Raw genomic sequence first — 13,290 nt, 5'->3', positions numbered from 1 at the left:
CAGTCATGAAAGTTGTAATATCACCTCATGGGGTCCTTTCCGTTCAGTTTTTTTCTTATTCCAGTTCATCGGTGAGGGGACTACAGTGCCTTCTTTCCTGCTTCCCCAACACTTTTTCACCATCTGTCTGCGCAGCGCCGGAGGTTCCTCCAGATTCAGGACTACACAAAGCAGACAACCAAAATAAGTATAGTTATAAATAACGCATACAGATCATCTATAAAGCCTACCAGGCTTATCTAGCCAAGCAGAGCAAAGAGAGATGGGGTGCCATAGCCCACAGCAAGCAAATCCCGCTTCACCTTTCATTAGTGTGGAGCAGTTATGACAATGTAATATCTGGGTGGATGCAGTGGGCAAACTTTGCACTTAGCCTTAGAAAATGAATACACGTTTGCAAAATATAGATAAAACAAAGTACATATCTACAACTATTGTTTGTTAGTGGAAACAAAAAGAAATAGAATACAGATAGCTTTTTATGATTATATACACACCTTCCTAATAAACATTTTGAAATCTTGTGTGTTTGGTTTAACTGCATCCATTGACCATGCAACATACGTTAAGGGCAGCCATTTTCTCAGCAGAGTCAGTATTCTAGGGATACCCTAAAAGCCAATGACATCACTGAAGGCAGGCAGCCATTTTGTATCCAATGATGACTGTGCTTATAAATAGATCGATGAAACTTGGTTTAGATAAGAAGATTGGGTGATTTGTGTGGCTTGAAGCAAACCACACTAAGAGTGGTATACTATTGCAACCTATAGAGGGTATCTATTAAAAAGGCAGCAGAATAATGGATAGGCATGCTGCTGGACCCTCATGGGCATGTATTTTTAAGGCTGGTAACTCAATGCAAGTCTCAAAACATTTCATGGCTGCACTGGATAGAGAATCTCCTCACATAGGTCTTTGTCAGCAGGGAAGACCAGAATCTCCTGGACTCTGCCCAAAACAGAGGATTCTGTCCTGCATGTATCTGCTTATGGCCCTTTACTGCCCCATACCCCATGGGACTGTCCCAGTATTTGCACAGAATCCCACAGTGCTGTAGGTCCAGGATATGTCCCACCATAAAATTGAATAGGCAGTCTTTTGTCTATATTCTCTACCATAAACATCCAAGAGCAGCCTCGGGCCAAGATGTTTGCCATAAATGTCAAAGAGCAGGCTCAGGCCAAGCTGTGCCACAAAATTGGAGAGCTGTCGAGCAAAACTGTGCAAGACTTAAAGAATCAACACTAGGGCATATTTCCTTCTACTTACCCCAAAGGGTGAGGAATCTCTTCCCATTGACCACTGACACTAGGGTGTTTTTTCTACTCACCACCAACACCGGTGCATTTTTCTCTTACTGACCACCAACACTGGTGCATTTCTCTCTACTGACCACCAACGCTGGTACATTTTTCTCTACTGACCACCAACGCTGGTACATTTTTCTCTACTGACCACCAACGCTGGTACAATTTTTTCTTACTGACCACCAACATTGATGCATTTTTCTCTACTGACCACCAACGCTGGTACATTTTTCTCTACTGACCACCAACGCTGGTACATTTTTCTCTACTGACCACCAACGCTGGTACATTTTTCTCTACTGACCACCAACGCTGGTAAATTTTTCTCTTACTGACCACCAACGCTGGTGCATTTTTGCTCCTACCAAGCACCAACACTGGGGTATTTATTTCATCGATGAGCCACCAATGCTAGGGATTTTTTTCCTTCTACCAACGTGCAGCATTTTTTTCATCCCACTGTCACTAGGATAATTTTACATATGCCTGTTTACTAAGCTAAGAAAAATTCCATAAGTATTCTTTGCATAGGGAATGTGTCATGCCATAGGGTCCACTAAAGCAAAAGCAAGCCTGTTATTATCCGTATTTGCCGACGTATAAGACGGGTTTTGAGACCTAAAAACATCGCCCGAAAATCGGGGGTCGTCTTATATGCCGGGTATGGATGTGGTATACTGTATACTGTATGTAGCTCCGGCTACATACAGTATACTGCGCTGAGCCAATCACGGCAGGCTTTGTATTAATGAATACAAAGCCTGTATTCATTAATACAATTACTTTATGTAGCCGAAGCTACCGTACATACAGTATTACCACACATCCAGCGGGCTGACAGATTAGCCTCCCTGGCGGTCTGATGATTTTATTTTGTCGTTTTTTGCTCTATTTTTTTTTACTTTTAAAATTGCCACGGTTCCGCCTCCCTGCGACGCAGGACGCTCGCAAGGGACGGAAGACGGAGGACACATCGGGGATCGTGGACAAGGTAAGAGACTGTAATCCTGAGTGTTTGCTCGGGGTTACCGCTTATGGTACTGAAAATTAACCCCTGAAAATGCACCCACTAACATCCATGGCGGTATTCCCGAGTGTGGCACTGGGGAATACCGCCATGGATGTTAGTGGGTGCATTTAAACATTATTTTGGGCTATACTCGTCTTATACGACGACTATAGCCCAAAACCTATTTTAACACAAAAAGTAGGGGGGCGTCTTATACGCCGGCAAATACGGTACATATTTCTCACTAAAAGAGGCTTTCTACTTCCAGGTATAAAATGAACCTTTCCATTCCCCAAACATGTAAATATAGTGGCACTCATAATCTGCTCCATCAGCTGTTTCAAAGTTCAAACTCCAGGGATCTCATCCTTTATTTTGCTTTCCTACACAGTGAGTCAATCACCTAGAACAAATTTTGCACCCTCTGAACTCAGTAGAGAGTAGTGGAGCAAACATGAGGATGATGGCCCCAGAGCTTGTCTTCAAAAATAATTTGGCAAAGGCAGATATTTTCTTTCCTTATCTGTCCCCTTTAAAGTACCGTATGCCTAGCCAGAGAAAATAAGTAGTCACTAACCAGGAACAAGTATAGAGATAGAAGTCACACAGAAGTTTATTTGTTGCACACTTATGATAAGCCTGCAAGTGCTGAATCCAAACACAGCCAACCAACTAGCATTTTAAAAGGAAACCAGAGACGGCAGCCCACATATTTCTCCTATGACAGGTCTACATTTAAAAAAAAAAAGGTTGCTAAAATGAAACATTCATTTAAGCATAACAAAGTAGTCTTCTCCACTTACCAATGCTGTCTCCGTCAGGGTGGGTGAGATGGTTCTTGATAGATTCCCAAAGGTCATAATCCTCAAAGTTCAGGACAAACTCTTCAAAGTCCTCATAACCCACCGAATTTCTCATGTTTCGGTTAGAGCTTTCTTTTCTGGTCAGTTCATTGGTGGCTTCCTCCTTCGCTTCACTCTCATCGCCTTCCTGTATGGTTCTCATCTTATTTTGACTATCCAACCTCCAATGAAATCAAACTATACAATTCTTTTCAACTGTCTCCTTTTTCTATATAGTAGTCGTGTTAAAGCTTGTTAAAGGGTCAGCTACTCAAACTCAAAGCCAAGAAGCCAAAGCAAAATTTTGACCATTCCAACAATGTCCACATATCACAGGTGGACCTCTTCACCTGACCTGAAGCCAAGTGATGGTGCAAGACATAGTGCTTGCAGTCAGTAGGCAATGGCAACCCCAGATCAAATGACCTTAAAAGTTACCCAATTCCCTCTCTGTTCCTCCCTAGTTGAACTGGAATGATGGCTTGGAGATAAACTAACTAAAGTTAGGCAATGGTCATACTTGGCCTTTACCTATTCTACCTTCTTCAGCTAATTAAATTCATAATTTGGCTTATTCCCTAATCCTAAATTGTCCTGATGGTCTAGATGTTCTGACTGTCTCCAACCTCTCAGTTTGCTGTCTGTATCTTATCTGAGTGTCAGTACCCGTCTGTCCTATTGAGTTCTCCATGCCCTGAGGAAACGTAGATGGATTTCCATGACGTTCCTCAACTCATCTCGGGGGGTGAGTGGTGAAAGTCAATGGCACGGGCTCTTTTTTTAGGTTGTTGAGTAACACATGAGATGGTTCCCTATCACTCTGTCCAAGCCATAGAACACGAGAGGGAGAAGACCAGTCCAGACCATATTATTTAGCCATAGTATATGATAACTGTATCTCCAAATAATAGACATCATCAATTTATCTTATGCTTCAGATACGTTATATATTTGGCACTAATGTAACTGTAGTTGAACTAAGCCAGATCAATATCAACTCTTGCTGTAATTATTGATCAGTCAGGGATTGATCGATCACTGGGGCCTCTAGCTATTCCTGCACTTCATTCAATGTCACAGAACAGCGATGATGAATGGACGTGGGGTTTTGGGACGCCTTCGTCAGACCTGCTCCCAGGCAGCTAAACTGAGCAGGGGGAAAGCATCATGGAAAACCTATACAGAAAATGCAAATTAGGTGTTCCTCGGCATTTGGTTTGTGTAGTGGATGAATTTGTAGGCTGGAATTCTACGTGGTGTAAATATTTTGAAATTGCAGAAAACTCCACTCGTCATATACAGTATGCTGTATACATTGTGATGTTTGGGGATATTAGCAGCACATATGGTGAGCACTATACGGATCATGCAGTCCACTCGCAATATCTTCTGTTGAAGGGCCTGGTAGCCCACTTTTATTCAAATGAAAGTTCATACATCCACCTTGGATACCTTCGCGGGGGTTGTTCAGCATAACATCCATGCAATACTTGCAACGTAACACAAGTTTAGACTCCTGGCTTCCACTTTAAACATTACCACTTCTGACCCACTGGTCCTCTTCGAAGTGATGGCCCACACTTGTACTTGCAGCCGCTCAGGCTCACGGCTCTCCTAGCCTCACCAGTTCTCCCAGCCTCCCTTGCTGTCTTCGTCTGCTTCCAGCACACACACCACCTGACTCCACTTTAACTTCTGGGGTAGTCATCCTGACCCCTGAACACTGTCAGTTCCTATTTCCCAGCAGGAGCCCACCTGACTCCTCTCTGACTTCTGGGGGAGTCCTCCTGACCCCTGAACACCGTCTATTCCTATTTCCCAGCAGGAGCTAATTCCCCTAGTCAGCATCCTTCCCTTAAGGGCTGTGCACACCTGTGCAATCATCTAGTGCAGGTCACTGCTAAACCCTGGACCCAGGACTGGAGCTTTCTTCCCTCCTGAATCACCTTGAAACCTTCCAGTTCCAAGATCCCAAGAAACCGAACAAACCCCTGCTTCTGACACCTCTCAGCCCATCTGGGGCTGCCACACAATACCACAATATATATATTGTATTCAGTCAAGTAACACAAGGAGCTAGCGCAGTAACCCATAGCAACCAATCAGCATTAGCTTCACAACAAAGCAAGGGAATCTTTAGTACATGCTTCGAGGTATTATGCTAACACATTCCTGTCAGCCTGCTTACTGTTCCCCATTTTGATCATTTGTACTGCATTTCATATCCAATTTACATTGTAGTAAAAGCTGCCTCAAGTGTTTATGTGTATATCAGAAAATGAGATTAGCATCTCTGCTCAAAGGACAACAATACTGAAGAAAAATCCAGCTCTCCCTTAATTTAACCCAGAATCCCCCCACCCAGGTCTCTTTTTAATCAAGCTTCCTCAATTGTTTATATCAGGGGCTGGCGTCCTAGCAACCAATGATGTCAGGGGTCCTCCTCCTCTGCAGTCATTGGTTGCTAGGACCCCTGGCTGATCCTAGCAACCAATGATGTCAGTAGGGTTGCCACCTTTTCTTTAAGTGAAACCCGACCACTCTAGCGCTGCAAGCGGCAATTTTTTATCTTTTTTGGGGAGAATTTAGCGAAGAGAGTGAGGAGAGGCAGCCAGGAGAAAGAGCAAGAAGAGACAGCCAGGGGAGGAGACCGGCTATAGAGCACTATAAATTCCAGCAATATATTATATAGCAATACAAAAGAATAAGTAGCTACATATGCTCTGAATTGTTCTGGGGTGCGCTGTGCGCGCTCTCAGGTGGGCTATGCAGGCTTTCAGGAGTGCTGTGCGGTGTCTCTATCAGGGGTTCGGAGGCGGGCAGCGTGACCGAGGAGATGATGTGCGGGCTGTTTACAGGCACTCGTGGCTTACAGGAAGATGCAGCTTCAGTCAGATGCGGCCGCCTGAGGTCCAGCGCTCGCTGGGGACCTCGACAGCCGCATCTGTCAAAAAATATAAAGTGCTAGTATTGGCACTTACTGTCTTGTGTCCGGGTGTCAGCTGGCTGGAAACCCGGACACAAGATTTAAAAACCAGACTGTCCGGGTGAATCCTGGACAGGTGGCAACCCTAGATGTCAGGGGTCCTCCTCCTCTGCAGTCATTGGTTGCTAGGACCCCTGGCTGATCCTAGCAACCAATGACCGCAGGGGTCCTCCTCCTCTGCAGTCATTAATTGCTAGGACCCTGGCTGATCCTAGCAACTAATGACAGCAGGGGTCCTCCTCCTCTGCAGTCACTGGTTGCTAGGACCGCTGGTGTCGTGCAGTTGATTGCACGTTATGCTGCACCATGCGCTAATCGGTTTGGCCCCCCACAGCTGTCCCAATTTCTTATGTGGCCACTCAAGAAAATGAATTGCCCACCCCTGTTTTAATGCAAGCAGTGTAAATAAATAACTCATGTGCTTGAGACAACAACAACCACAGTCAGGTCTGGTGAGTGGGAGGCCATTGAGGAACATTTGTTCCCCGATGTCCTCTGCAGTGTGTACATGCGGGAGCCCTCAGCTCTGAGCATTTCCGGATGCAGATCAAACATAGTCCTAGGCTCATTTGGTTGGAGCGGAGGGCACGGGTGACACCAGGAGTCTGAGGGCCGGTGCAGACCTGAGTGATCCGGGACGCGCGTCCCGGGATCGTGTGGTGGTGCACAATTGCAGACAGCGGTTGCCCCTCTTGGCCCCATTGATTTCAATGGGGTACACTTGCGCGGCAATCGCAGAAAAAAGGTACATGCACCTTTTTTTTTGTGATACACGACACGCAGATGTTTTAGCTGTGATCGTGTTCGGTTGCATGGGTGGAATCGCAGCTGGAAACCTTAGCTCGAAACCACGCTATCTTCCTGGCGCGACTGGGGTGCCATTGGAAAATAATGGCACCCACAGCACGATCGTCCGCGATATCGTGCACGATTGTCGCACGGTCACAAATCTCCCAGGTGTGAACCTGGCCTCAAAGACCCCTGATGTCTCCATAAAGAGTACCTGTCACTTGCCCATTGCTTTCACCCATGGGGCTTGTTATCCCCCTTGTGATAACGATAAAGGTAAGTGGAGAAAAAAGTGTTAAAATGTTTTAAAAAAGCATCCCCATCATCCTGCGCACACACATACAAATGCAAACTTGTATGCAGGGCCGGATTTGCTCTCTCTGCTGCCCCAATGCCAGGTTCCTTAATGCACCCCCCTGTATGCAGGCTGCATACAAGTGATCTCGACATCGCCAAGATCATTTGTACAAAACAAGCAGCAGCTTCCCCGCTGTACATCTAGCCCTGCTTGCCCAAAGCAGGGCTAAATGTAAAAAACAACTACCCACTTGGCGCCTAAAACTGCATGTCCCGGGTGTCGGGAGATAGGAATTCCACACCCCTGCTGCCCCTCTACTCCCTGCTGCCCCAAGGCTGGGCCGTGGATGGCCTCGTGGGAAATCCAGCCCTGCTTGTATGTTAACGATTGTACAACACATATTGGGTATCGCTGCTTACCCCGGAGAAACAATTCCTGGCCCCCCTTTTTATGGTTGGCTCTGAACTGATGAGCTGTACAGGCATTTAAAGCATGGCCTACTAATAATTTTAGTTACCGTCATTTTTTTGCAGCGCACACACAGTTTTGAGGCTTGATCTATTTGCTATCTATTAACAAAAATTAAATATATCATCTTTTGTTGGGTTTTAAGTAATTTTCTAGCCAAAAATGCAGAACATGTGTGAGAAATGGAAAAAAAAAATGCTCCAGAAGGGAAATGGTTAAACATTCATATGTGACTTATTACAGATCAGCAGTTGCAGAACGCTAGCTACCCTCCAGTCCTCCCAACCTGAGCTATCTGATCCAAAGTGTCATTACTGTGGTAGTCATCAGAAAAGCTCGCTTCACTGCCTTTCTGTCTTCTCCCCGCGCTCTATGGTAGCCGAGAGGCGGAAGTAATGCCCTGTGGCTTCAGTCCCCTTCACTAGACTGGGAACCCGGAAGCGGGGAGTGTTGGCAAACATTGATAGTGTTGCTTCCCCGTTAGCTGGGGAAGGGGGGCAAGAAAGGAATTGGAGCCACAGGAAACTGCAGGTGACCTGAGAGGGAGCACAACAACGTGTGACTCTGGAAAAGGTAATTTAAGCACCATGTCTGTGTATTTCTGTGCTCTATGGGTTCTCTGGGTTACAGAAACTGAAACTGGGTTCCTGTGTTGTCATGTGACACATCACATTATTGCTCAGCGCTTGATTGTATCTTATTGATCTGCATGCGTGTGTTCCCATTTCCCTGCCCAGAGCTGGGAAGGTAATGATATAATTATTCTGCATTACTGAGTCTGTTGGAGCTACAAAAGCAAATCCTAATTAGTCTGTAGTCCCAGAAACAGAGACGGAGATGGAGCAGGTGATTGCTGACCGCAAGTTGCAGTGCTTGTTTCCTAGGACCTAGTGAAACGATGGAGGAATGAGGCATACAATGCCTCCTTCAGATCTGATCCTGGAAGGACTGATCATCTGACCATTGACTATTCTGACAACTACAATGGGGCAGTGTTCCTCCTCCCACTAACCACACATGCTAGACCATTTATTCCTCCCGCTGACCACCAACCTGCTATAGAAACATAATGGGTAATCTCTCCAAAATGAGGGAAATTTTCTTCTGCACGAGTGTCACCATTGGGAAATTTTACCTCCCCCCTCCTGTTCCTGTGACTGTAAAATGGTGCATTTCCCATTTCTGACAAGTAGACTGGACACAGACAGCAATAAAATACTAGTTTCTAACCTTTCTGCACTTTAAAACTATATATATATTTTTAAGTTTGAGATACATTTTAAGTGAGCAAGCTGCGAATTGAAGAATTGCATTGGATTCCTTTGGTTGGCCCTGCCCCATGTTCTTTGGAGGGGAAAGGGGGGGGGGGGGGGGTTGTTACCATTTATTGTGCAGTTGGTTCATTGTCAGGAAAGTGCTGATTATTTCTAAACCTGGTTGATCCCTCCTCACTTATTTAGATAACAGGATGCATTGTATACCAATGGAGGCAAAGTTCTATTTTCCTAAATAACGAGTTGGTGTCTACAGAGCAAATTGTTATCCGTGTGATAAAGCCAGGTGTTTTTCCTATTCAACAAACTCAATGACCTCCATAGAAGTAAGCTGACCCCTGACCAGAGATGTCTTTGGCAGCCTTCCTCAACCTTTCTACCCCAGAGGAAGCCTTGAAATAATTTTCAGATCTCTGAATACCTGCAGACACCAATTTAATGGGAGTCGAGGCTTAAAATGCCCCCTTACATTGGTGGACAGATGGAAGAATGTCCTCCTTACGGTGGTCTTCAGAATAGCACCCTTACAGACCGCTAAAAAGATAATTGGTGTAGTGCCGCTGGCTCTGCCAAATGATGACGGACTGGGAACTATGCAGGCACCATCAAATAGGTGGTCAATCAACCACGGCTCAGGGATCCTCTGGGAATAGCTGGTCTATGGTATCGGCAGAGGGGCTCTGGGGAGGATTAACTAGACAGCGTTGGAAACCTTTGTGCAGTTGTCATTCTTCGGTCTAGATTAACTGGCCATATCTGCTCTCGGTGACTTTCTCTTCTCTAAGAAGGCATAACTTAAATGGTCATATGACCATTGTCATCATGCGTGTTGCAAAAAGTATTTTTCAACAGTCCATTAGGGCTGACATATTTGGCCCTCATCCGAGACCCATAGCTGGCCATAGACATTACAGTCTGATTGTACAGTCTTTAGATTTATGAATGGTATAATGTTGGCTCTGGTTGGATAGAACTGGAATGGAATGTTCTGGATACTCTCACATTTCATAGTTTTAGTTGATCTATAGAAGATTGTATAATCAGATTGTAACACGTGACCAGCATATGACTAGCGTCAAAGGAAGTATAGCAGACACTAAAGGGTCTATTTAAAAATCATCTTCCCATGCTCCTTGGCTCCATCCAGCGGCAGGAGAGCCATGCAAATGTCATTCACCCAGCGTATGGCTACGCTTAAGATTTAGAACTAGACTAGAGCTGCAGCTAACGATTATTTTTAAAATCGATTAGTTAGCCGACTATTACGTTCGATTTAATCGGATTTAAAAAAAAAATACATTTTAAAAAATGGCTCCAGTGATGGACTACTAGTTTGTATTGAGATTGTAGTCCATCACAGGAGGAAGCTTGGAGTGATGGAAGTAAAAAAGAAAAAAAAAGTGTGGTGTGCAATATAGTGAAATGAAAACATTTGGCGGTATTCTGCATTGCGCTGTATAATGTACTATTGCTGGGTTTTGTAGTCCTCCTATAGCTAGTGGTATTCTGCATTGCGCTGTAAAATGTATTATTGCTGGGATTTGTAGTCCTCCTATACAGCGCAATGCAGAATACCACCAGCTATATAGGAATACAACAAATCCCAGCAATATATTATACATACAGTGTGTAATGTATTGCTGGGATTTGTATTACTCTATAGCTGATGGTACATTGTGCTGTATAATATACTACACCCCCCACACCTGCTCCTCCTTACTTCTTCTCCCTGCGTCCCTGTGCAGATCGTGGATGTGGGCGGGTGGTGAGCGTGAGGCTGGGAGGAGGTGCGGCGTGGATGCGGGCAGGCGGGTCTGGCAGCGGCGAGCGTGAGGTGGGGAGGAGGTGTTTCGCGCAGCATGTGTGGAGCCGTGAACAGGGCCAAGTAATCGGAAGCCGATTAATCGATGATTGAAAAAGTTGACAACTTTTTCAATCATCGATTATGTTGATTAGTTGTTGCAGCCCTAAACTAGACTCCTAATTGTTTATCTGACCACACACCCCACAGTCTGTTTGCAAAATCTCCTTTAGACATACCAAAAGATATGCAGTGTAAGGGATTGTTTGGATATAAATAGGTTAGCTTGTTGAAGATTCTCACATGACATGTTTTGTAGATACAACATCAAAGGCACACCACTCTACCTCCCATGTCGCCCCCAAACTTGTCCACAGTGGTGGACCCTTCCAAGGATCACTGCAGCAAGCAGGAAACAAATGCCAGCAACATCTCCTCCAATATTGCTTTATTTAACAATATACACTATATTGCCAAACATATTGGGCCCCTCCTCCTCCAAATGTTTGGATTCAGGTGTTCCGTGAAATTTCCTTGCTACTAAATATTCAGCTGTCAACTGCTAGTGGTATTATAACAAAGTGGAAGGAACTGGGAACAAAAGCAACTCAGCCAGGAAGTGGTAGGCCACGTAAAATGACAGAGCGGGGTCAGCGCATGCTGAAGCGCACAGTGCGCAGAAGTCGGCAACTGTCTGCAGAGTCAATAGCTACAGACCTCCAAACTTCGTGTGGCCTTCAGATTGGCACAACAACAGTGCGTAGAGAGCTTCATGGAATGGGTTTCCATGGCCGAGCAGCTGCATCCAAGCCTTACATCACCAAGTGCAATGCAAAGCGTGGGATGCCGTGGTGTAAAGCACGCCGTCACTGGACTCTAGAGAAGTGGAGACGTGTTCTCTGGAGTGACCAATCACGCTTCTCTGTCTGGCAATCCGATGGACGTGTCTGGGTTTGGTGGTTGCCAGGAGAACGGTACTTGCCTGACTGCATTGTGCCAAGTGTAAAGTTTGGTGGAGGGGGGATTATGGTGTGGGGTTGTTTTTCAGGGGTTGGGCTTGGCCCCTTAGTTTCAGTGTAGGGAACTCTTAAGGCATCAGCATACTAAGACAATTTCATGCTCCCAACTTTGTGGGAACAGTTTGTGGATGGCCCCTTCCTGTTCCAACATGACTGCGCACCAATGCACAAAGCAAGATCCATAAAGACATTGATGGGGGAGTTTGGGGTGGACGAATTTGACTGGCCTGCACAGAGTCCTGATCTCAACCCCATAGAACACCTTTGGGATGAATTAGAGTGGAGACTGCGAGCCCGACCTTCTCCTCCAACATCAGTACCTGACCTCACAAATGTCAAACATTCCCATAGACACACTCCTAAACCTTGTGGACGCCTTCCCAGAAGAGTTGAAGCTGTTATAGCGGCAAGAGCGGAGCCAACTCAATATTGAACCCTACGGACTAAAACTGGCATGTCGTTAAAGTTCATGTGCTTGTAAAGGCCGGCGTCCCAATACTTTTGGCAATATTGTATCTTGCTTACAAAGTAACTGTTTACGCATTCAGCCTAAACGGCCTTATTCATGGCTAATTACTTCTTAATGAATTCAGCTAAAATCCCCTCCCACAGCTCCATGATTGGGACAGCAATCGTCAATACATACAAAGCACATGACAATACATAAATAAGTTTGATGCTCTAATTTCTGTGATAATGTTGTTAGCATGCTGGGCTTATAGTAAGCTTGGTAAGAGATCTCGGTCCTTATCTGCATCTACCAGTCCTCTGTGTCAGTTTTGATTTGAAGTCTTAATCTCGCAAGCCCTCATTTACCAGTTTTCAGCCAGTTACATCTCAAATGACCTGACTGCTCAATGAAATCCGGACAAACACTTTCATACAAAGCCTTTGAAGGATAAATGTGTATGCGAAGTATGCAGTTTTCGTTGTGAATCCTTATTCTGGTTTTTGGTCATTACCAGCTTCCGGTAAATGAGGACTGAGGTTCCGGAGTCGATGGTGCAGGCTCTCGCTCAGCTTCTGCGGGACCATGGTGAGTACAAGCACTGCCTGCGCCTAAAAAGCAAGTTTGATATCCAAACACAGTTTGTGGACTTTGGTGAATTATTATTATTATTATACAGGATGTATATAGCGCCAACAGTTTGCGCAGCACTTTACAATACAAGGAAGACATTACAATCACAATACAAGACAAGATGGTAAGGAGGGCCCTGCCCCTGAGGGCTTACAATCTAACAGTTAGGGGCCAATGTTACATGAGGAGGTAGCTGTGTGGGGATAAATTGTTTGAGAATGCGATGGTTGAGTGGTCAGGTGAGGTGGGATAGGCTTCCCTGAAGAGATGAGTCTCAAGGGATCGCCTAAAGGCAGTCAGAGTGGGAGACAGACGGACAGGTTTAGGTAAAGTGTTCCAGAGGATGGAAAATACTCTAGAGAAGTCCCGGAGGGGTGCATAGGAGAAGTTGACGAGGGAGCTGGAAAGCAGAA

The 13,290-nt window shown here is 45.3% G+C and overlaps 2 protein-coding genes across 2 annotated transcripts in view; one reads left to right on the top strand and one right to left on the bottom strand.

Annotated features, from left to right (window-relative positions):
- Positions 1-3,324, bottom strand: part of SLC4A3 (solute carrier family 4 member 3) — a 32,817-nt gene extending 29,493 nt beyond the window's left edge. The window contains exons 1-2 of the mRNA XM_018563037.1: positions 3,123-3,324; positions 25-161 (exon numbers count right to left, since the gene is read on the bottom strand). Of these exons, the coding sequence (XP_018418539.1) occupies positions 25-161; positions 3,123-3,324 (339 nt within the window). The remainder of the gene's footprint in view (positions 1-24; positions 162-3,122) is intronic.
- Positions 3,325-8,141: 4,817 nt separating this feature from the next.
- Positions 8,142-13,290, top strand: part of STK11IP (serine/threonine kinase 11 interacting protein) — a 52,209-nt gene continuing 47,060 nt past the window's right edge. The window contains exons 1-2 of the mRNA XM_018563035.1: positions 8,142-8,275; positions 12,762-12,832. Coding sequence (XP_018418537.1) covers positions 12,772-12,832 — 61 coding nt within the window. The 5' untranslated portion in view covers positions 8,142-8,275; positions 12,762-12,771. The remainder of the gene's footprint in view (positions 8,276-12,761; positions 12,833-13,290) is intronic.

Source organism: Nanorana parkeri, unplaced genomic scaffold, assembly GCF_000935625.1.
Source record: "Nanorana parkeri isolate BGI_ZX_2015 unplaced genomic scaffold, ASM93562v1 scaffold626, whole genome shotgun sequence".
Lineage (NCBI taxonomy): Eukaryota > Metazoa > Chordata > Amphibia > Anura > Dicroglossidae > Nanorana > Nanorana parkeri.
Note: the sequence above shows the minus strand (reverse complement) of the source record. Positions and strands in the feature narration are given on the sequence as shown.